Genomic DNA, 25,278 nt, shown 5'->3' with positions numbered 1-25,278 from the left:
CTGTTATATAGCTGTCATTATCTGAGAGTTTACTATGTTTGGGGCCCAAATTATGTAAGGAAATGACTGTGAATAACATTCCTGCAGGTAGATTTTACGGAAGTGTTAATGGAGGCTCCTAGCAGTGAGCTGCCCAGAGCCAGACAGCTATTAAGTGGCAGAGATGGCATGTGGCACAGTTCTGTCTCTCTTAAGCCTGAACTCTCCCCATCCTACCATGCTGCTGCTCCAAACTCTGCAATAAAAAGAGCCTGTTGTCAGTTTCCTCCCGTGCACTTCTGAAAATGAAGTGGACACCTGACACCCCCAAGCAAGCTCTTTATATACACAAGAGTATTTTACACACACACGCTCACTCACACTCACACATGTACTTGCAATTTTGTTTTTAAACGGACAAATAATAACGTTCAAATCAGGTCTATGTAAGGCACTAAGCTCCATGCGTGGTCCCAAGAGGCTTTTGTACAAACAGGGAGCTGAATCATCGACAAAATAATAAACGGCAGCACAAGTGGGGCAACAAGGCAGGGCCACCAGGGCCATGCTGACATTAGGGCAGTGGCGGGCATTTCCAGAAGCGGCTTCCTGCAGAAGCAGGAGGACCAGGCCAGGGAAGGTAGGCAGGATTACGACAACTGCCTTCACCAAATGTCCAATGACGATGGGGAACCCATCCCAGCAATACTAACCCTTAGGCTGAAACCAGACAATGCACAGGTGAAAGCAAGGTGCTCCCTCACCTTGGACATGCACTCTTCCTGACTCAAGGTCTCGCCTGGAATGAGAGCACTTGTCTGCTCCTCCTGTCTTAACGGACCTGGAAGTCTACACCCACGATTTGCTCAGACCCAACATATATGCAGCCAGGACATGAGAGGTAGAAACACCCACTAAATTAAAACATGAATGTAGAATAAACTCTATTCCTTTCTAATCTGCTCTCCTTGACACTTCACAAATAATTAAGCAGTAGTACAGTAAAAGCTAGCATACAGGGCAGGGCAAAAGGAGGCTTACAGTTGTTCATATGGACCATAACACAATAATTAATAATAAAAGAATAAACTGTGTTTTGCTTCTCACCACTGTACACCCACTTCCACTCGCCTGTAGACTGAGCACGTGTGCCAGGCGCTGTTAACATTTGCATGACTGGCCTCACATAATCTCCCCAACAGCTCTGAGGAAACTGGAGCTTGAAGTAACTTGTCTAGGATCACACTGCTGGGAGTGACAGAGCTGGAGTCCACTCAGGCCGTCTGGCTCCAAAGCCAAGGCTCTTAACCACAACGAGGCTGCTATTACAAGGCACTCCCAGAATTATAAGGACATGGAAGGTGACTTTGTTACTCCATGGATTAACTCCCTACCTACCGATGGTCAATCTGAAAGATGGAAAAAGTACGCCTAATGAATTCTGAAAATATCCCAAATATAGTCACTGGACAGAGCAACAGAACATAACCAACAGGAAAGAAAGCTACAAAGGAACCAAGTTAGCACTGTCTGAAGGAAGACTGTTCTCAAAGTTTAGAGGAAGGGGAAGGAACAAGAACAAGGAATGGACGGTGCTTCCCTAAGTGCACGGTGCAGGGCAAGGTCTCGGGAGGCGCCTCTGCAGCATCTCACTCCGTGAACTGGCCTTCAGAACTCATGCAGAGGAAGCACCTGGTCCAAGCCCCTGAGATGCCACTGCGATGCTGCAAACCCTACACAGTGAGGCTGCTCAGTCTCTGCTGGGGGCAGGACTGCTCACCTAGGCCTCAGGCTCCGTCTGCACCCCCAGGGGCTCAGGGACTTCTGCAGCCTCCCCGAACACCAGCTGCATGCTGGTTAGACACCTTCTCATGTGGCCCATCATCCCCTGCATGTCAACAGGAACGCCATTTCGGGACAGTTCACATCCTGCATTTTACTGTGGCTCAGGCCTGGGTTCCACCTTCATGAATCCATGGTCTTCAGCATCACTTTAATGCTAAATCAGTGTTGCCCTCTGGGGCCCAAGGGAGGACCCTCCTTTCTCAAAATTACCTTCTTTACCCATTCTACCCCAACAATGTAAAAAACTGTATACACTGGACAGTCCTTTCACAGACAGGGCAGTCCTGGTTTTAAGAAAGTTCTTAATAAGCCTGTTTGACATAGAAACTAAAGCCTTAATGGCGGAACTGCCCTTCCCGAGCACAGGTGAGGAATTCGCTGGCTGCTAGCATGATAGGGGAAGAAGAGGGCTGAGCAGGAGTTGGAAGGCTGCACAGTGTGAGGTACCCTCCCAGCAGCTGCCCAGACTTCAGCAACAAAACGAATCACAAAATACATGACATGAGTAGGCTTTCTGAAAAACTGATTGGGGGTCAGGGAATTTGGGGTCAGGAAATTGAGGTACAGACCAGAAAGCAATCATGAGGACCCAGGGGTGTGATTGCAGAGATGCGTGAGAAGAAGGTGCTGGGACACATAGCAACCATGGGCCAGCCTCGGGTGCTTCTGGTTTGGCCTGTGTCAGCTCTATTTCTTGGCAGTAAGAGTTGGGATCTCTTTTTTGAGGAATGGAGCCATCACTGCCACACACCAAATAGATCTCTGGAAATGAATAGGGGTGGGAAGAAACTGAGCTTTGGAGCAAGGACTCTGGAAAGGGCCTGGGTGAATCACTGAACATGGGAGGTTTAGGCCAGCCCACAAGGGCCTTTTGAGGGTGAGAGTGGGTAAGGGTGAGAAGTGAGGCAGCTGCTAAATGGGAAACAAGGCTCAAGAAGGTGGGAGGGGAGCTGAGACAGACTCTGAGGTTTTGCATAAGGCAGTCACCGCTGGAGATTCCTTGAAACAGGGGGACTGGCAGGCCTGACACTGGCTACCTTATATGAAGAGTGTGAGTGACACAGTTAGAACTGCGTAACTATGTACTAACTGCATAAACAGAACAGTGTTTACACAGCAAAGGCTCTCTTAGCTTTCATAATAAAACACTTTGTTTGCAAACATGATGAGCAAAAGGTATCAAACGCTGATTTTGAACCTAGAGGTTTAATGAACTATATATAAATTTCATATAATCATTTTATGTCTCAATCATGTTGCCTGAGGAATGTTTTAAAAAATCATTTTCTATTATTTTAATCAATTTACTCTTCAATCATTTATGGAAATCCAAAATAACCATGTCAAAATAAAATAAGAGCACAGATCCTAAGTATAAGAGGAAATTACTTCTTACTTAAAAGAATATTTTAGCCTAAATACAAATATGGGAGTATTTCTTACAGTAGGGTAACCCAATGTATTTTTCTGGCATTCTCTCTCATCAAAGGCAACAATCAAGTACCTGTGGGAACTTATGTTGCCTGGCTAAAAGCAAAACAACTGATCAATAAGAAGGGAAATGTTGATGGCAGAATATCATCTCAACTAACCTCGGCACAGAACAAGGATAACCAGGAGGTGCACTGACTCATGGCCTGATTTATCCACCAAAATACCAGCCAGGAACAATGAAAAGGAGGAAACATAGCATAATTGTCTCCAAATTGCTGAGAAGCTTTCACTCTGACCCAGCAGTGGGGATTTGTCTCAGCTTTCATGCATCTCTTAAAATAAGTGTTCTAATTTTAACCAGTCCAGATCTCAAAAGAGACATCCAGATCACAAGACACAGTCTGAACCCAAGCCAGCAACAATCCTGCTTATGTTAGCCGTTAGCATAATCCCAGTGACCTGATGTTACCAAAGAGCAGACAGAATTTTCATGACTAGTTAGCAGTTGAGAAATGCAGCTGGTAACATGTAGGCAAGACTACAGAACTGTTCAGAACAGAAAAGGAACTAATCCACAACAGTGCACACAGAAGTGAGTTAGTGTGAAGCTTTGTATGTGCAGCATTCAATTAGGTACTGAGAGGAAACAGCTCAGCTCATGCGACCTTCTCTGGGAAGTGTGGTGGCAGGATAGGCCACCTTGCACCCACTTCAGTGCCACATGCTCTCTGCTGCATGGCCACTCCGGGACCTTCTTTAGACCGACTATCACACACTTTCATCAAAGAATGCCTCCTCTTACCACTTAGTCTAAATCAAGAGTCATAAACCCAAGTGCCCAAGGGCTGGGCTGGTTGTGCTGAGGAGGAGTGGACCAGGTGGGTTGGGATGGGGGATCAGGAGCAAGTGCATGGTCTCATCACTAGAAGACAGTTGCTTCCCAGCAAACAACTGTGGCCACCAGGGATACACCCAATTTTTCCTTGCCTTTCAAGCTAAATAAGTCTCCCAATCATGCTCTGGTAGTCAGAACATCAGTCCTCGAACCCAGACTTTTATAACCTAGACTAGGACCTAGTTATCTATACCACCTACCAGAAGCTGGCCTCTTCACAAAGGAGGCCAGGCCACCAGACTTTCCTGGGTATAGTATGTCATTTCCATACTGGCTGGCTGCCGACCCATTCATTCATTCGTTCATTCTCTCACTTAACCATTAACCAACACACTCTGCCTTCCTGCACGGTATTGTCCCAGTCTTATCTGAAGCCGAACTCTCCACTGTGCACGAGGACAAGTTCCCTTTCACCAACTTAGGACATCGCTCCAGCAAGTCTTTCTTCAATTTTCTGCACCATTAGTGTTTCTCTCCCTCCTTGATCACTGCCATCAACACACAAACATACTATAACTTCTACCATCTTTACAAACACCACCACCTTTTCTGGATCCTCCATCCCCATCCAGCTACCAACCCATTTCCCTGCTCCCTTTAAAGGAATTGCCAGCAGAGTTGTCTACGTTCAGGGTCTCCCATTCTCCATTCTCTGGGACCGATTCAGGCGGCTCTCTCCTCTACCCCTCTACTCCACCAGAGGGGCTCCTGCCAAAGGCATCAGGAACCACTGCATTCTAGGCCCAGTGCCAGCTCTCAGCTGTCCTCTATCTGACCTGTCACAGCCTGACATGGATGCATCACGCCTCTCCTCCCTCACAGGGTTCCTTGCTTGGCCTGTGCAGCACCTCACTTTGCTGGGCTTCTCCTGCTGTGTTATTCTGACTCTGGTCCCTGCTCCTCCTCATTCTCCTGCCTCAGCGCTCAGTCTTCAGGGCTTTCCCATCAAAATCACTCTTCTGGTTACATCACCATGTCCCATGGCTATAAATATCACTTATATGCTGACAGCTCCTATAGCTGTGTCCCACCAGACCTCTCTCCTCAACTCCCAACTCTTACACCTTACTCATTCCACATTTTCACCAGGATGTTCAATATGCACCTCCAACTCAATACACTCAATACATCTCTAGCAATCCCTGCCCACAGTCTGTCCCATCGCAGGAGATGGCAACTCCTTTGTTCTGGCTGCTTAGGCCCCAAACCTGTAACAGTCATCTTTGACATCTTTCTCCCAAATTCCCTTGAATATCTGACTTTTTCATAAGAAGCTGGAAATCTGCGATTCATATGAAATTCCCTAATTTTTAAGCATTGACAACTTAGAAAAAACAAACAAACCTATGTGAGAGGGACAACATATCTGTGGGACAATCAGTCTGCAGTTCACCAGCCTGAGAGCTCGGAGGAGGGTACCTATGACACTCAATCCCAGGAGCTCCCTCTCCTATTGAGAAGGCACTTCTCAGACTCCTGCCCATGCGATAATATTCCTTGTGCCCTTTTTGCCTACTGTCAGGCTTTCCCTTGGTGATGAGGACCAGGGTACGAGAGCAGAACAGGCAGAGGTGAGACTTGAGGACAGATCATCTGAAAGCAATAAACACTTAAATATGAAGTCAGACGACCAGAAATGAACATCTGGGCCCAACAAGCATCACCAATGCCCAGAAAGGACAAACAAGACATCCATGCACTCTCCACTTGATTTTCCTTCAAAACTGAAACCCCAGCCTGTGCCACGTGATGTAAAGGAAACCGCACACCTTGGCAGTGGCTAGGGCGATGAGACGCCAGCTCCCTCGCTCATCTTCACAGCCCCCATGAGCAGAATGTGTGACACCCTCTCCATGTTCCAGGCCTGCTGATAAATGGTGAGCAGACGAACAGATGGCTGAAGAAGAAAGAATGACCCAAATGACAGTGCCTCAGGGTTTTAGGTGTAGAGGTGGGAGAGAGAGAAGGAATGAACACAGAAAGTGTATGGCTTTCTGAACAAATGACAGCAATCTCGAGGAGAACTGGAGCCAAGCAGATCTCGGGGCTCAGAAACCCATTCCAATCAGAAATGCACTAGAACAACAGAACTCAGTACACTAAAGTTCAATTTCATGTTTGGAAACATTGATTTAAAGAGTTTTGATAAAATCTTAGTGAATAAACCACATTCCTGAAAAAAGAAGTAATGGATATAAATATCCTTAGGAAGGTTAAAGCAGTGAACAAATAGAAAGAAATCTTTCAGGTTTCTAGACCTAGTTCGGACACTTGGCCAGATCACATCTAAACTCAAGTGAAAAAGTAAGGGAAAATGTTTCTTTGGAAATTATTTGGTAGATCAAGCTTTTGAGTAAATCAATTTGACCAATTAATTGGTGTGGCAGTTTGAAACAATGCCAGAGAGTTCTTTACCTTTGCTTTGGGCCTGTTTATACAGCATAGCGAGATGCACACAGCTTTCAGCCAGTGGGTACCATAGAGTCCTAAAATGGAACTATATGACTAATTCTAAAAAGACTGAAAAGAATTTCTCTAGTGCTACGCACAAGCCAAATTCTATGCTACACAGATAAAATAAACTGGCCCTCTAGATGGAGAAAATTTAAAGGAAACTAATATTGACCTAAAGCCTGCTATTTCCCAAACATTATGCTCGGCACTTTAAAAAATATTATTTCAGTAAAAAGTGCATTTATGAACTTGTTTCTCAATGCATACATTACAAATTAACTTAAAAATTACTAAACCAAGCAATTTTGTTCTCAGATTATGCCATGTTAAAGAGGATCTTCTGTTACAGAAAATATTACTAATTTTGTTTTTCAAAAGATATGTTTGAGTATTCATTCAAATCTCAGCTATCCATCCAAAGCTCAAAGGTTCTGGGCATCTAATACTTCCATGGTGGTCTCATGGCACATGGCTGCTTGGAGCTGGTAAGACAAGTTCTCCACTCCTTCCATGAAGCCCAAGTTGCTCTAAACCACTCCAAGGTTTCTCATTCTACCTGCCATCACCCTGCTTGCTGTGCTAGGAAGGCCAGCCAACCATGGGGCTGCTCAGTCTTGGAAACTATCACAGTTATTCTGAGCCCAGCAGTGGGATCTTAATTTGTGCTGAGCTCCCAGAGGCCCACAGGGCTCTTTGGGGTGTATCTATAATGACTTGAATGTTCAGGATAGTCTATTTCAGCTTAAAAGATTCAGGTTACAATTTTACAAGAATTTGAAACAAAAAAGGAATATGACTATCTGCCTGAATTTTCAGCCCTTCTTAATTGTAAGAAAAAAATGTAAGGAAAGATGGCTTTAGAGATGGGTCTCTGCAAAAAACAACACAAAAAACAAACAAAAAAAACCCCACCAAAAACATTTTCTGGCAGAGGGGAGAGGAAAACAAGTTCTCTGATCTGGTTTCAACATTCCTAAACAGGTGGCAATGGGGTAAGAGAAGGCATTGCTCCAAGCAGTCTTATTACAGGACCCTAGAGCTGACACCCCCAGGGGTGAGCTGCAGGGATGCGGCACTAACTCTTGCCAGGCCACAGGCCAACTGACGTCTGGCTAACGTGGAGCTGCTCCCAAGTTCCCCAGTGTGTCACCCTATGATTACGCCGATACACTAAGGAGATTTCTAAAAATGAGCACTTATTTGTTGAGCCAGGAAGACGGAACCATCCTAACCATTTTGGTAACTTAGATCTCAAACTATTTTTCTGAGATATTCATTTAGGAGATATTAAAACTGGGTTCTTGAAAGAGGGGCCAAGGTTCTAGCAAACAAGCTTATCTTCCCCCTGAAAACTAACTGTGCTCCACCTGCTTTTTGTTTTTCTTTCTCAAATAAAACAAATGAGACTAGTGTCTGTCACTGAAAGAGATAGTGTGCTCATCTTTGGCAGTAAGATGAAAATCAGATGGACTCTCAATGAGCACAGGGGAAATAGTTGCTAGGCACTGGGGGCTGTGTTACATGAAAACCACGATTCTTCAAACGCTAGGATGACCCTGACTGAGAAGTGAGACCAATTGGCAGGATGTCAGATCCCCATGTTCCCACATATTCATCCCAGGACTTGTGCTCACTCTGCAGAACTGAGTGGGATGGTAGGTAGAGCTGCTCACGCTATTAATGATTCCTTCTCCTTCATACTCTCATTTCTTGCTTAGCTGAATCTAGTCAAATTAAGCCATTGCCCTATTATAGACATAGTCACTTCTGGGGATCAGCTATCATGGTTTGCAGGGACAGTGTTGAAACTGGCAAGGTTATGAGGCAGTATGGATTAAAAAGAATCAGGCCCACAGTGTCAAGCAAGACAGGTTTTTACTTTATAAGGCCAAGGACTGAGAGGCAAATAATGCTTCTCCCATTTCATCCCTCGATGGTGAATCCCATTCTGTTTGCTTTCCTCAAACCACAGTTGGTGTGTTTGAGAGTTTGCCTGTTTTGTGCTAGAAAGGGAAGAGAGTCAAGAGGCTGAAATATGTTGGAGACACACGCCAAGAGAACAGTTAGGGAGGAAAGAACACAAGATACTTATAACCCATATCTGGGGGATGCGACAGAGTCTGCCCAGAAAAGGAAACATTTCTGCCACAAAAGTCTAAACATGCTCATTACTGTATGCAAGACTCACAGAGGGGACTTTGGATAGTGAACTAGGAAGAGTGAAAGGCCCTTTGTTTTCTGCTCACTCAGGAATGCCACGTGGGACAGACATTGGAGAGCCAAGCCCAGCTCAATGGGAGCTCTGCTACTCATGGCTACATCTCAGAATCCACCTGACAGCTTGGCCCCTGCTCAGGAAACCTGAATCATCATCCTGGTTCAACACAAATGAGTCAGAGGCTAAAGGACAGGGCCCAGGCACTCAGAGTGAGACAACTGCTGCAACCTGGCTGCATTAGTTGAGTTAGAACAGCACCAGGGACAGTGCCAAACAAGCACGCTGCCAAAAATAACAGGTATCCACTGAACACTTGATGTGACTAAACTCAAGTCATCTTCAGGACAACCCCTTGAGGCAGGTGTAACTTTCCTCCTGGTCTGCATACGGGGAACTGCGGTACAGCCTAAACCATACAACAGCAGGTAGCGGCAGGGGAGGCCGACAGAGATTACTCTTACGCTCTCCCACCCCACAAACAGAAAGGACTCATCACCCAATGCTCACGGTGTGCTCAGGGTAGGCCAGGCCCTGTTCCACCCACCTCGATGACTGTTCACGGTAACCTCTATGGGACACTGAGGTAGAGACATGCAACTTCTGCTAAACTACAAGTTCAGTCACCACTAACCATTCAGGAAATGGCTACTCCAGGATGTGAACTGAGGGAGTCCAACCCACAGCCCTGTTCTCGGCCATGACACCACACTGCTGTTAGCATCTTGCTTAATCCCCAGCACCACATGGAGGGAGCTGTTAACACCCTCACTTACAGATGAAGAAAGGGAACCTCAGCAGCTAGCCTGAGGCAGAAGTGGGGTCTGCACCCAGTCTGTGTTCTTGACCATGACATACAGATGGTTTATCAGAGGTCCAGGCACCCCAGCAACCGATGGGACCTTTTTCCCATAAGGCAGCTGAGTGCCCTGAAGGTTATTCTAAGCAGAAAGTGATCGATGACATCAGTGCCCCTCCCCAGCACAGCCATGCTTCTTGTGAGAGAAAGACTTCCCTCAAAGTTTCCCACCTGCTATTGCCCTCAGGCTGACAATGAATCCCAAAATCTTAAACCCATTCCCCTGCTCTCACCATCCCCAACAATGAAACGGTTCCCACTTACGCTTTAAATGCTGGGAGGTAGGAGTATATAGAAATGCTGCTTAGGTTATAAATAAATGGCAGGTGTTTTCTGATATCTGTTGTTGCCCAGCTGCTAAAAAACATGTTCAGTAAACCCTGGTCCCCACCTGAAAGAAAAACAAAACAAAAGCCAATTAAAGTCACAGACTTCAAGGACAGTTCAATAATTTTATAGGAATATATGCCTAGACCTTTAAAAACAGGTACTGATTCCATTTTTAAAATAAGAAATTCCATGTTAAGCCTACTAAGGACATTTTAGGGGGTGGCCATGTCTCTGAGTTAATTCATTATTTCAACATATATTTTACTGAGCAGCTACGGTGTGCCAGACACTGTACCAGGCACTGCAGAGTCAATGGTTAACAGAGACGTGGTCATCACCTTCACCAGGGTTTGGGAGGGATGGAGGTCGGGGTACTGATATCAGCAAACCAAGAATCAATAAACACCATCAGAAATGGGGAGGAGGGCAGTGAAGGAAACCACAGGGAACCATGAGTGCACATGGAAGTGGCTCAAGATCTTGTCTGATGGATCAGGGAAGGCTTCCACGAGGACCTGTATTGACGTCAAGCTCTGAGGAGTGCACAGGAGTACTTGACAAATGCAGGTGGAGAGAAGGCTAGGCAGAAGAGACGGCACACACCAAGTACCTGTGGTGGGCAGGAACATGAAGCTATCGAAGGAAGACCTGGGAGATGGTCTGTAGAGGGGGACTACAGAGTTTTGCTGGTTTGTGAACTTTGTAAAATTGGTATCATATTTTTTTCACTTCTTGTTTTCTTATGCCACACTGTAAGACCTTTGTTAAACAATTCTACTTAAACTACTATCTACATGTAATGTAGTGAAAAAATCCTTCTAGAAGTCCATGGAGGTCAGCATAGCAGTTGTAAAAGAGAAATGCCCAATCCGATGGGGCAAGCCTGGGAAACACGAGCAGAGCTGCTGATCCCTCAGAGCCCAGGCTGGCTGCCTCTGGGCACCAAAGGCCCTTTCCATTCACCCTCGGGTACCTTACAAACAGCCATGTGCCACAGCAGAGCTGAGAAGCACTGCTGGAACAGGATACAAGCATGAAGTGGAAAAGGCAGGGTGGGAGACTTATGATCAATGGTGCCCATTCAATTCACAAAACCTTAATCCCTCAACAGGGACCTTTCCTCCAGGTCACTACAGATAATGAAACTTCCAAGGCCACTGTTCTCATTATGTGATAAAGGGTCACCTTTCAGCCAAAAGTTGTGAATTAAAAATAGTTAACCACCACCTAGAAGTCTGTGGCTTAAGTAATTTTTAAATTTAGCACTCTAACCATCTTTTTCCAAATGTACAACTCCCCATCTCAGTCAGACAAATGTTCTAGCTTCATCAGAAAAATCTATGTGTGGTGTTATCCATATCCTCTCTTTAGAAGTCCCTAAACTAGAGCACAGTTCAAAGCAATATGCAAATCTAAGCACGGCTGTGCTACTAAACACATAAGGATGCCATGAAGACTGCTGGATTTCCACTACAAACACCCGTTCCAGTCAAATTCGAGAGGCAACCTTATTTATTCTGACAGGTTCAGACATTCTTAATCTCAACCATCTCAGCACCGACAAACATGATTAGCAGGCATGCTGCCAGCTGTGATCCAGCAGGCCAGGGTGTGGTGACACAGATGGGAGAGAGCAAGGATGTGGAATAAGGAACACGTGGCACCCATCTTGCAAACAAAAGCAAATACCTGATCCTGTAATATCCTTCCACCAGGCTGCCAAGTGCTAGTAAAAATCTACAACCACTTGGTATTTTCCAGGTCTTTTGACCATGTCATGAACCTGGTTGCCATGGACATATTACAGCATTTGTCAGAAAATGGACCTATTGTTCTATAAGACAGAAACGGCACCGAGTACTATCTCTTAAATTTGTGCCCTTGCTTAGTGCTTGCGCAGTCTGAGTGCTCTTCCACAGTTTGTTGGCAGCTGGCTTGCCTGCTGTGGAGAGCAGAAAGGGTGGGTCAATTCTTATTTAAACATGAACCCCAGTATTTCAGCCACAGGAACGTTCCCCCTAGAATCATGCTACTCAAAGTGTGGTGCAGGTTCCAGCAGCATGGGCATCACCTGAGAGCTTAAGAGAATTGCAGAATATTAAGCCCCACACAGACCTACAGAATCAGAATTCACATTTAAATCCCCAGGTAGTCTGCTTGTATATTAAAATTTGAAAAGCAATGGTCTAGAGTAGGGGTGGGGAATATCTGGCCATCTGGCTTGCAGGTATGGCCAGCAAAATCATTAAGTCTGGCCCTGCAAAGGCCTCACCAGACCAGCAATTCCAGCCATCACATTAGGGGCAATTAAATGTTAACCAAATATAGCAGGCTAATGTTTAAGCTGATAACTTTGTACGGCCCAGGAGTGATATTATAAATATCCAAATGGCCCTTGAAGAAAAAAGGTTCCCCACCCCTGGTCTAGAGTCTTTTAGAGAATGTCTCCTTTTTTATTTTGTTATGTCAGAGAATGTAACTCTCAGAAATGTCATTTCTATAGAAAATGTCTGAGTTACATAAATTAGGTGTAGACACTGTACATAAGAAGATGAATAAGATATGTTCTAGCTCTCAAGTAGTTCCCAACCTATTAAGGGGGCAGATATCAAGAAAATAATCTACAGTAAAATACGCTTAATATTATAATAGAGATATCACAAATGCTGGCAAGAAAATGTGGCTCCCTGCTTAGCACCCACTCCCCACGATACACTTGGCTGGCACCATCACCCCTGCCTAGAGCGATATGGCAAGGACAACAAAATTAACTTGTGAATGGGGAATCTCTGAAGTTTACTGAGGGTCACCAGATTAACCCCAGGCAAATCCAGGCATTCAGAGCTTGGGCCTAGCATCACTGCATCTCACTGGCCTCCACTCACTTAAGTAAAAAATAATGGATTTTTTTTACCATTTTATGTTCTAGCTTTTTTTTTCCATCTTAAAAAAAGATTATTTTTTTTAATCCTCACCGAGAATATGCTTATTGATTTTAGCGAGAGGAAGGGGTGGAGGGAGAGAGAAGAAAAACCACAAACAACGATGTGAGAAACATTAATTGGCTGCCTCCTGTTGAACCAGCAACCTAGGTATGTGCCCTGACTAGGAACAGAACCCACAACCTTTTTTCAGTGCACAGGATGATGCTCCAACCAACCGCGCCACCCAGCCAGGGCAAAAAAGGATTCTTAATAACCGATTATTAATTAGTTATATAAATTCAAGAAAACATTTATTCTTGGCTTAATTTTCACTTTCTCAGTCTAAGGCAGGTCTTCCTGGTCTAGATTCCCTTAGCACCCTGAACTTATCAGATTCATAATTACATAATTAATTGTGTAATTAGTTGTTAAGTATAAAAGCTCATAAGCTATAAGCTTTAGAGAGGCAGCAATAAAGTCTGTTTTTTGCCAGCCTATCCCTGGCCCTTAAAATTAGCATCTTGCCCAGATTAGAAGCTAAAGTAATTTTTGAAATACTGAATAAATGGACTATAGAAATGCAGGCAAGAGTGTATTTCCAAGAATATTTCCAGACCCATAAAACAATACAAGACTATCAACTGTGCTACTGATTTAAAAAGACAAAGTACTGCTAAATACTGTGGCTCAGAGGGAAAGATTTAATTTATTGTGGCTGTAGAGATAGACGATTTAAGTCTCCATTTCTTCATCTGCAAAATGTGAAATATGTTAGCTGCTCTCTCAGAGAAGTGAATTTTAAGACATTCATCTTTAAAAAGATTTGTATCATTCGCAGGATATATTTTTGTGCATGTTGCAGTATGGGATAACTGGGAGAAAAGGAAAAAACCTACACATACAACTCAGCCACAGAGTTGAGGAAGTCTGTGGTTCAGACATGGTTCTGCCACCAGCTCTGGGCACTGGGCAAGCTGCTGTCCTGAACCCTAAGGACATCAGGTACCCAGTACTAGCTACATAGCAGGCCCTCGAATATCTGTTAACTGGATACATTAATGAGTGAACAAATGGATGACTACCTCATAGGACTAGTGAAAAATATGTGAAAAAGTAAGCAAAATGATGAGCACAAGAGCCTGTACACATGTAACGCTTTAGTCCCTCCCTCCCTCTCTGTTTCTCAGGAGGTTGACCATCTCTGCTGGTTATAAGGCTAGAGACAAACAGATGGCTAAGTTAAAAAAATACTCATGGGTACAATGAGATAAAAATAGCTCTTAAGAAAAAACTTGTGTGTGCTCACTTATTTTGCTATTACATTTTAACTTTTGCTTTTCAACTTTACTGACTCAATATACTGATTAGCCAAATTATCAACTCAATGACAAATGCAAGAGAACAGAGTAATTTTCAAAGCAATTGATGAAACACCCTAAAGGCCATGGGCAGCCTAGTGTTTGGGCAGCTGAGACAAGCCTACCACAGGCAGCTATCAAGGATGAATCTATCCAGGCAGAAAACCAAGTGAGGTGGACTTCAGTTTCTGAGCTCATTTGATTTGTACTAGTACTATCTGGAAATACCTTTTCCCTTCATTCCTTTTTTGGGCAGGTTCAGTTTGAAGCTTAACTACAAAGATTAGGAAAAGTGGAACTGGGGTCAATTTTGCACTTAACAGAACTTAGTACCAAACCTGTTCTGTTAAAAATCATTTTGAAACCTTATGGTACTCTCCTCATTTACTACATCTCCAAGCACAGAAAAAAACAGATCTTACAATTTAAGAGTCTCGGTGACCACTTAGCATTAGAACGTGGAACACACACGTGTAATGAACTCACAGCAGAGCCTGGATTCTGCTGAAAGTAAAACCGTATCTAATATTCTATCACCAACTTATTCTCTCCTAAACTTTTGAAAATTCAACCATAGACCAAAATTGTATTACTCCAATAAAAAGTTTAGGGTATTTAGGTTACAGTAATTAAAATGAATCCCAAGACTTTTTTTTTAAGAAAACAATAAATTGGAAAATATGAATTGCTCTTTTTAGGTTTTTAGAAATTTGACAGCAATTCTCAAGCACTAAACTCTTGTCTTCAAGTGTATAAGCACCCTTAATTTAGATACATTACAGTCATAGGAGAAAATAAAATAAACCTCAAGTCGCATTCAGACTGCTTTCTTCCAATTAAGCATCAAGTGCATCAGTTTCATTGCACCTGAGTGTATGGAGACAGAATTGCTGATTAGTATCTAAGATATCATGATCTCTCTTTCTCCCTCTTACTGCTAACAAGTCCTGAAGTTAACCTTATCTTGTAAACTAACATTTTATAAAATGTTAGTTTACATTTGTTTCACAACAGCTATTGCTCAACTTTCAGGAAACATGTAACTTCAGATGTGAAGTAAGTGGCAAGACAGTTTGCAAATACAAACAACAGTAGAGGAACTTAGACACCTCACTGTGGGAAATTAGATGCCAGCCAGCCATGAATTTGGTATGTAGTCACTGGCTCTAAATTCTAATGTTCCAGGTATCTGGGAGGAAAGAAGTCAAGGTACCCAGCACCATTTGCCATATTAGGATTATTCTCTTGACCAGAGGTGGTGATGGGGGTGGGTGTGATTGAGGACCAGTGATTAGAGAACGACAGCCACATTCTTTCCCATTAGAAGAGCAGTGAAAACAGCTGCAAATGCTCAGCCATCAGCAGCCTGTGTGACTTGTCAGTGGACACCAGGCCCTATCAGTTTTTGTTGACTATTTGCAAGAAATTAAGCAAGACTTGCAAGATATTCAGACTGAGATACGGTTATGTGCAAACCAGTTTTCTTTAATATCAGTCTAAAAATCCTGGGGATTAAGCACCCTGTTCAGGAAAACTGGGGGAGGGAGAGGGGCTGGACAGATACCTGTGGATATTAGAAAATGTACGGTACAGTGAAAGGAAACATCTGAAAATGTTTGTCTCGCCTGCGGCATAACACCTAAACAAAACTGGGCACTGTATGGAACACCTGAGGCACAGCAAGGTTATTGCCATTAAAAAGTATGCAGCTTACAAAGAAATGTTTTATTAATATTAAGTGTAAGTCAAATAAGTCTTTATGTCACACAGGTATGAATTCAATAAGATAGTATAATAGTCCCCCTAATCTGCAGGCAATACATTCCAAGACCAAGAGTGGATGCCTGAAACTGCAAATAGTACCAAACCCCATATGTTGTTTTTTCCCGCACCCACACACACATACACACACATACACATATACTTTACGGCTCCTCTTTGGTATTTCTGAATTGCCAGCATCACTACTCTTGTGCTTTGGGGCTGTTATTAAGTAAAATAAGGGTGACTTGAACACCAGCACAGTGATAATCCGGAGAGTTGATCTGATAACCAAGATGGATACTAAGTGACTAACAGGCGGGGAGTGTATACAACATGTGAATGCTGGAGAAAGGGATGATTCAGGATGGAGCAAGACAGCATGAGATTTCATCATGCTACTCAGAATGGCATGCAATTTACACCTTATAAATTGTTTATTTCTGGAATTTTCCATGTTTAATATTTTTGGACTGTGATTGACCACAGAAAACTGAAACCACAGAAGCAAAACATGGATAAGGGAGGACTACTGTAAACCCCTCCAGAGAGGAGCAGCCTCCTGAAGCATGGAGGAAACTTTCTCTGATGAGTAAAGCTAATCAACATATCAATCGAAAACCACCTTGCATTTAAAAGCTACTATTTTATTCTTCTGAACTTAAACAACACATTGAGAATAACTATAAGTTCCCATCTGCATAGTTAAATTTTCAACTTTGTCAATTAAGCAGTTCTGTTACTAGAGAAAATTCAACCCCTCACCATCAAAGAGCTAGTGTATGGAACCCCTTCCAAAAGGCCAGCTGCTGGAAGCCATGCTACTGAAGGAAGAGTGCTGCAACCACAGAGGAAACCTCGCTGTGGGTCCAGATTCTGGCTGTAAAAGCAAAAAGTGTTCTCTAGTTGAACATTTTTTACACACCCCTACTTTTTTTTATTTCTCTTAATCCTCAACTGAGAATATTCTTTCCATTGCTTTTCAGAGTGTGGGGGGGAGAGTAGGGGAGGGGCAGAGAGAAACATCAGTGTGAGAGAGACATATCAACTGGTTGCCTCCCACACGCACCCTGACTGGGGTATGTGCCTTTGACCAGGCATTGAAACAGAGACCCTTCAGCATGCAGGCTGACACTCTAACCACTGAGCAACACCGGCCAGGGTATGTCCATACATCTTAACAAATTCATCTACTCCTCTAGCACCTTTTGATTTTAGAACAAGGTAGACAATCCAGGTTGATCTCTACCAGGTAATTAGTTTACATTCTAAAACTGTCACCATGGCACACTACTGCCTGGTATCCACTCCTCTCCAAACACCACCATCTAACATTCTTCTACATTAGAACAGAATTCTCTTTATGCTCTCTTACAATCAAGTGGATTTCAGGCCACTGGGTCTACTTTAGAATGTGATTTGCTTACTGGAATTCAGACTTTATACTGAATTTCTGGCAGAATTATACTACTTCCTTCAAATTCAATGAGAGGAGGTGAAGAAAGCTATGCTCTTACAGGAAGGTTAAGACAAACAGTGGACTTCTGCTAAAATACTCTTATCTTCCTTTTATGCAAAGGTAACTTTTAGTATAAGCAGTAGATATAAGGAATACATGTTTTGAATTCAAATACTAATACAGCTTTCATTCCTTATATGAAAGGAAAATAGGAACTAAAAAATGAGTCAGTCAAGTGAAGAAGTTATACTTGGCCCTGACCACCATAAACACTCAACACATTATTTCTTACTTAAGACTGATTAATGTCAGATGCTGCCATTTATTACAGTCCAGATAGTTCTGCTGTTTTGGAACATGTAACATCCTGGCATAGAGCAGTTTCTCAACCTTCACGTTACTGACATATTAGGTGGGATAACTCTTTGCAGTGCGGACTGTCCTGTACATTGTAGGACATCCGGCAGCACATCTGACCTCTGCTCACTAGATGTCAGGAGCATCTTCCCCACTCAGCCATGAAAACCAAAAATGTCTCCAGACATTGCCAACATTCCCTGGGGGGCCAAATCACCCCAGGTTGAGAACTACTGGCACAGAATATAAACTAGCCAAATAGTGAAACAAGATTGAGACTTAAACTTCCCTAGTTTTTTCAATAACATTTCAAATAGCTGCATATTCCAAATTCTCAAATAACTAAACAGAATTCAATTTCAGTGAACAGCATCATCAAAATCCCAATTTGTGTCATATATTACTTAAAATGTTTTAACTTCCAATCTCTTAACTTCAGACAAACTATTAGATTTAATCTTTTAATTTAGAAAGATTAAATTTTAGATTCTGATTTTTAGATTTATAACTAGTAAATGGAAATGAATCCTTATATCTGCACCCAGGTCTGAAACTTATGTCCATGAAGAAGGCTGTTTCTGCTATTTTCAAAAGATCTACTCACTGAAAATCTCCGGTCTACTCGAGGGAAGGGGAAGGGAGGACAGAAGCCCCCCGCCAGGGTTTGGTCTGCTGCATAGCTCAGGCTCTGGCCTAGCCCAGCAGCATTCCTGGCCTGGGCCTTTGCCACGTATCTGACAGTGAGTCACTGCTGAGAGAGGATTCTCCCTAGGCATGTCCTTCCTAAATACACTGGGTCTTCCCTTTATTCAAAAGGTTCATCAACATTAATTTTTAAAAAGCTGCTTTTGCATTTTAACTGCTAGTTTTGTCTTGTTGTGTATGGTTTTGTTGTTAAAAAAAAAGCCAGCTTATTATTTATTTCAGACACTGTCCTGAAATGGAAGCATATCTACTAATTCATGTGATCAAAATTCGCCAAAGGATGTGAGGCCCTAAATCACAAGTAGTCAGAACTTTTCTGTCTACATATCGCTACAGATACACTTATACATTATGGAAAATGGATGCTGACTTTGCCAATGAATTGCTCTTTGGCCTTGCAGATACCACTCTATCTGATGCAAAGCCTTATAGAGAATGAAAATATGGAGACAAAGATTATTCATGTAAACTTTCTATCTTTTTTTTTTTAATGTCTCCTAAGGGGGTAGAGCCAAATTATTGGGTTTATGCCTCCAATTTCCATGGAAAAACACTTGGTCCTGTTAGGTCTTGCACATAGGTTTACTCAGGTTTAAAGATAGTTGTTAAAGTTTTTTATTTGTCTCAGTCTTTTGAATTCTTGAATAATCATGGTTCATTTATCATACTCTAATTTAGACACAGGAAAAGCAATGAAAGGCAAGTCTGTAAACTGCCTGTCCTAAGTTAGGTTACTTGTATGTACCTATAGAAAAAAGATGCATGTACACACAGGAACACAGACTAGTATTTCCAAAAGTACACAACATAAAAGGCTTGCTACACCTCATGTAATGCTGTGTTCTAGGCAAAAGGAACCTTAGCAACTATATCCCTGAGAAGAGCAGCTCCTAGAAGTTAACTAACAGCTTATCAGATATAAAGATAACAGATACATACCATCAAAACTACCTTGCTCGGAAGCAACATGTAGCAGCTGACTGTATGTTTCCACCGAAGGCTGATACACAAAGACTCCAGAATTGAAGCAGTCAGGCCACCCTGGGTCTGGTGCTGCCGACAATTCTTCTCTCTCAAAAAGATCATCAATATTTGCTAGGACCTGATTCAAAAAGGGGGGAGAGAAAGCATTACAGAAATGTTCTTAAGGTCTCTCTAAGTCCTCCAACACAAAAGATGCAATCTGTTGCTGGTCTTAACCATGCAGATGACAGCTGTAAGGCGGCCTGGGCCTGCTCTCCTTCATCACCTGACACTTATTTTAACCTGAACTTGACAGTCAAGTCTTGGCAGCCTTCCTCTAATGTCTAACTGATCCCAGCTGCAATATACAGCTTTTTAGCCATCAAAGCCACACTCACCAGAGTATCTGCATCCATGAACACACATTTTGAATACTGTGTAAGTGACCAGCAGTGGAGTTTAGTTAACGTAACACCCAACTCAGGCCTCTTCATTAAGGTAAGATGAGCAGAATCACCACTGTCCAAAACGTCTACCGTGATGACTTCATCAAAGACTGTCTCTAAAACTTTCCTGTCAAAATAAAAGTAAAAAACAGTGGTTAGCAACTTTTCAGAATAAGTGGCATCTAACGTACGGCTGTATTCTTATTGGCCTACCCATGCATTAGTAGAGTAATCTGTGACTTTGGCACAGCACAATCTCTTAAATATGTCCTAATTTACCTCAGGACAAATTATGTTAATTCGCATCTGTAGGTAACTTCACTAAAATAATAAGAACTGCTTATGGCGAGCATGAAGCACTTAAGACATTATTAAAGAAGTTTCTATTTTTTACTGTACCGCTGAATACCAGACAAACCATGGAAACAGCTTGTAGAAGTGACTCACATGTGCTAAGAGTACATCTTCGCAACAGCCTACTTAACAATGATATCTTATTAGACCTGATTCTGACTACTGCATATTTTTACAAATGATGCTGAGTGAAGTACATATAATGTCTGCAATGAAGCCTGTAACTAATCACTTTTGCTAAAGAAGTTGACAGAGAACTGCCTAAATCTGTGTGTCCCAAAAGAAGTGAAAGGGCTTGGTTATTCGGTGGCCATTTCTTAGAATAGAATATAACCAGCATTTATTATGTGCTTAGCACTCCTGGCATAAAGAGAGACTCACTTTGGTTTGTGAAGTACAACACTTCTCCATGCCCCAATTAACTGAAGATTTATTTTTCAAAGCAATTTTGAGCTGGGTAAGGGGAGTCTACTTAGGTAAGATACAAAACCCAACCTAAGTTAAAACATGATAAAGACAGATCATCACTGAAAGTTTATATCAGACATGCAGAACACAACTGGTGTTGTATTATCTGTCTCCAGAGCTGTACAAAAATATGTTCTAGTTCACACAGTAAACTTGATCTTTTTGAAAAGAAATGGTCAATGGCACCATTTACCACAGTAAAGGTGCAGGAGTGCATGGGGTGCTGGGGAGGCAGGGAAACTAAGAGTACATCTGTCTTCTTATACACATCCTCACTAAATAGACATCAAATTAGGACATACACATTAGGAGATAAACTTTTTAAAAAACATCCTCACCCAAGGCTATGTTGTTTTTAATTGATTTTTAGAGAGTGAGGGAGATAAATAGAGAAGCATTAATGTGAAAGAGAAAAAGCAACTGGTTGCCTCCCATATGCACCCCAACTCGGGATTGAAACCACAACCTAGGTATGTGCTCTGACTGGGAATTGAACCCACAACCTTTTGATGTACAGGTTGATGATCTAACCAACTGAACCATACCTGCCAGGGCTAAGAGATAAACTTTTTGGCATTTTCCTAAGTTACCCATTAGAAATAAGGCTGCTTGTGTACATGTACGTAGATGTAGACATACAAACATATATTCTCCTTTCAGAGGTCCTTGGCATGTGCTCACATATCTTGAAAAAAGTCACTAAAAAGGTGTTTTCAATTTCTAAGAGGGATATAAGAATGCAAAAATAAATACCGAGCTGCTAGTGTGCCCAGATATTTTTAAAGTTAGTATGAGGAACTAGGTAATTCATTCAGATACTTCAAAATTTAATTCCAACAAATAAAAGTGAACTAACCCAATCAACCAGCAGCTTGTGCCCCTCAGGATGCTCTCCTAGGACAACCCCAAATTCAGAAAGTCTTTTGGCAAATATACTTATCTATTAATTTGTAAAATAAAATCTTTAGGTTACCAATGTCAATGGCAGTGGAGAAAACTGCTATTTTCTTTCAAAGTCACCTGAGGTTTCCCTGGTTTGAAACAGGAAACCAAGTAGCCCTTATTGCATTTTGGGAAAGGAGTGCACGTGAAGTGAGATACATAAAGGGAATGCCTAGACAGAAATGCACTCAGATCACCCTGAGAAGACTTGCTAAGGAAGAGTCCTACTCCTCTTTAGAGTCAGTGAGAGCATAGGACAGGCCACCACATCACAGAAGGGAGCTTGGGTGGCATATCTCCCAAAAGCTAGACAGAGGTTTCAGACCCTGGAATCCTTCACTTAGCACCTCTCATCTTTCTCCCTCTTGGTGCTCAACCTCTGAAAAGGGTATGGCCTCAGTGCCCACTGATGCCAGGAATGGGAGAGGGATGTCCAAGCACCACCATACAGAGCAGCGGAGTCCTCACCTCATAGAGTCTGAGACCTGAGGGGTGGTGAGCACGGCCAGCCTCCTGGTGGTTCTGTGCTGTTTCAGAGATGAGCCCAGCACCAGGGCTCCTTTGGCATAGGAATCGTTTGTGGTCAGTGTCACAAAGGCCTGATCTTAATAAAAGGAAAAAAAACACACACATTCATTACAATGTCCTACCTTGAAAGAGCTACCCCAGGACCCTTTGTAACTGATAATTTGGCAAAAATCAGTTCCTCTCCCAACCTGCCCTAATTTAGAACCCAGATAAGCTAAATTCTCAGACTAGCTTAACTCTCAGAGGATGAACCTGGGGCAATTAACAGGTCGCGGTGAAGCGATCAACAAGTGCAATTCCTGTTTCTCCCGCAAGGCACCACATTTTCAGCCAAGCACAAATCCAACGAACCCAACTGAGAACCCCCCAACAAGCAGAGGCCACATTCTTCATTCTGGTGCTGACATTTCTGCCAAGCCTAGGGCTTTTTATACTGTTTTCTCAACCTGGAGCAAAGGCCACCCACTACACCTCAAGAGTGTCTGTTCAAATGTCACCTCAGGGAGGCCTCGCCTCCTAAATGCTATCTAAACAGTGGCCAATGGCTGTTAAATGGACTCAGGAATCACCTCCTGAGCTCTAGCAAAGGTGCCTCTTTCCCTTGGAGAAGCAAGCCCTACCCTGCCCCCTGCCCCCAACATATTCATTCTCTCTTGCCCTCTCACTCTCACAATTGCTGGGACCAAAGGCAAACGCGATTCTTCTGCTGCTGCACGAAGGCCCCCCTGCCAAGACCCCCGGCGGGCGCTGGGATTCCCGTCCTTCCCTGGCACGATTCCGGGGCATACTCTTTCTGAGGGGATTCTGAGGACAGTAGGTTGGTGGGCACCCAAGCGTACAGGATACTTAGGATCACGCTCTGGCAGGGGTCACTTGGGGTCACTGTGGCCCAAACAGGGAGTTGGGACATTTTGTCACAAAGTCACTGTCTGTCTTAGGTTTCCTCATTCTCCCTTTGCCCATTTTCCAATGCGGAGGCAGGAGGCCGTGGAAACTCCATTGAGAGGCGAGAGGCAAGCGCGGGGTGTCAGCGGGGCGGCGCATGCCCCGCCTCGGACCGAGGGCGTCTCCCGCGGCGCGGGGCTCTCTTCCCGCGAGCCCACGATGCAGCTCAGGAAGGCTGCTGCTCCCACCCCCGGAGGGCCCCAGCGGCCCAGCCGGCCCGTCCCCTGACGTGCCCATCACCCTCGGTACTTGTTCCTTCGACCCCCCCGTGAGCGGGCAACATTTCAGTCTGCCCCAAGGGTCCCCGATGTGGGGCGCAGTGAAGGATGTTCCCACTCAAAAGCGGTGCAGATTCCGGGGATCCGGAAGTAAAGTTTGGTGAGGGCGGTGGGGTTCCAGGGCCCCGGGCAGCAAGGGTGTGGGTGACTCCGGGCTGGGGCAGGGGCGCGACAAATGCGGAGGAACGGGGGCTGCAGCGCGGGCCCCCGCCCCCGTCACGAAGGGGCAGGAGCCCCAGGACCGTGGGTGGGAGGCGCCTCCCCACAGACCCGGCAGCCCGAGTCCGCGCGGCTCACTGCTCCCAGGAGCAGCCCGGCCACCAGCCGCAACAGCGCGGGGAGGACCGGTTACCTCAGAGCCTCGTCCCGGGGCGGTTCCGCCCGGCGGCCCCGACACCTCGCAACAAGTGGGCCGGCGCCCCGCCGCCGCCCGGCCCCGGCCTCCCGAAACCCGGCCCCGAAGGCCTAAAAATAGGCTCGGCGTGACCGCAGAGCCGGGGCGGGCGGCCCAGGAGCCGGGCCGGGCCGCCGGCGCCCCTCCGCAGGTTCCAGCCACGGCAGCGGGGGCGGCTCCCCGAGGCCGCCGCGCCCCCGGCTGGGGAAGGTGCCCGGCCGGGCTCCCCACCCCCATCCCCGCACCAGCGGCGCCGCCCGCCCGGCGTTCCCGGCGAGAGCGGGAGGAAGGACGCGGAGACGCGAGGGACGGGCTCCCACGGGGCCAGGGGCCAGGGGCCAGGGTCTGCCGCCGCCCCGCCCCGCGGCCCCGGGCGGCGGGCGGCGCTGACGCGGGACGCGCCACGCCCGGCTGCTGCCGGCCGCAACTTCGCGGCGGTCCTCCCGCCGGGGACTCCCGGCCGGGGGCGCGGAGGCGGCGGGGCCGGGCCCGCGGGGCGGCGCGGCGCGTACCTGCCATGGTGCTGCCGGGGCGGGCGGCGCCGCAGCCGCAGGTTGGAGCCGAGACGCCGGGCGCGGCGGGAGCCGAGCGTCCGGCCGCAGCGCTCTTATAGCGGCGGTCACGTGGCCGCGCACGCTCCCGGCGCCCGCTGCGGGCCGCGCGCTCTGGCCGCGGGGCGGGGCGGGGCGGGGGCTGCGGCTGCGGGACCGGCCGCCTCCCGCCCTCGGCCCCGGGCCTGGCTGCGGCGCTGCGGCCGCGGGCACCTGCCCGGGGCCGCGCCCCGGTGCCCCTCGGAGCCGCGGGCCGGGATGCGGACTTTCCGGCGGACGGCGGCATCGGCTGGACAAACTCCCAAAGGGGCCAAGGGCTCGGGAACCTCAAAAAACGAACGAATGACCAGCTCACCCCGGGTGTAGCATTTCATCTGAGTTCCACCTGAAGTTTAATGCCACTCTTTCCACCTGGAATTCCAGATCAGCCCCTGGAAGCATTTCTTACTGTTCTCATGATGGTTTTGTGGCTTTGACAGAAAAATAGAATGAATTTTAAGCATATTATTTAGATTTTGGGGGCCCTCTACATCAATGAGATACTTAGGTGTTTCATTTAATCCTCATAGAAACTCACTGAGGTAGGTGTTATAGCCTAATTTTTACCGAGGAGGAAACCGAGGCACAGAAAAATTAAATTTCTAATCTGTGGTCATGTCAGGTAAGTGGAAAAGGTAGAATCTGAACTGTGGCCGTTTGGTTTGCAGAACTGGCTCTCCCAATGGCAAGGCCATGACATCTCCGCTGCACTGGTGCCCTAAAAGGTTAGTAAGTGACAGTAACTGTGGTTGGGTAATGTTCTTGTTTAGGTTAATCTGTTTCACAAATCATGGA

At 45.1% G+C, this 25,278-nt stretch overlaps 1 protein-coding gene across 1 annotated transcript in view; it reads right to left on the bottom strand.

The window, feature by feature from the left end:
- The window catches only part of GYG1 (glycogenin 1), a 29,338-nt gene extending 4,852 nt beyond the window's left edge, over positions 1-24,486 (bottom strand). Inside the window, exons 1-5 of the mRNA XM_087818071.1 lie at positions 24,406-24,486; positions 22,217-22,352; positions 19,937-20,111; positions 19,515-19,677; positions 9,946-10,072 (exon numbers count right to left, since the gene is read on the bottom strand). Coding sequence (XP_087674197.1) covers positions 9,946-10,072; positions 19,515-19,677; positions 19,937-20,111; positions 22,217-22,352; positions 24,406-24,412 — 608 coding nt within the window. The 5' untranslated portion in view covers positions 24,413-24,486. The remainder of the gene's footprint in view (positions 1-9,945; positions 10,073-19,514; positions 19,678-19,936; positions 20,112-22,216; positions 22,353-24,405) is intronic.
- Positions 24,487-25,278: the final 792 nt, after the last annotated feature.

Source organism: Miniopterus natalensis, chromosome 6, assembly GCF_054644295.1.
Source record: "Miniopterus natalensis isolate mMinNat1 chromosome 6, mMinNat1.hap1, whole genome shotgun sequence".
Lineage (NCBI taxonomy): Eukaryota > Metazoa > Chordata > Mammalia > Chiroptera > Miniopteridae > Miniopterus > Miniopterus natalensis.
Note: the sequence above shows the minus strand (reverse complement) of the source record. Positions and strands in the feature narration are given on the sequence as shown.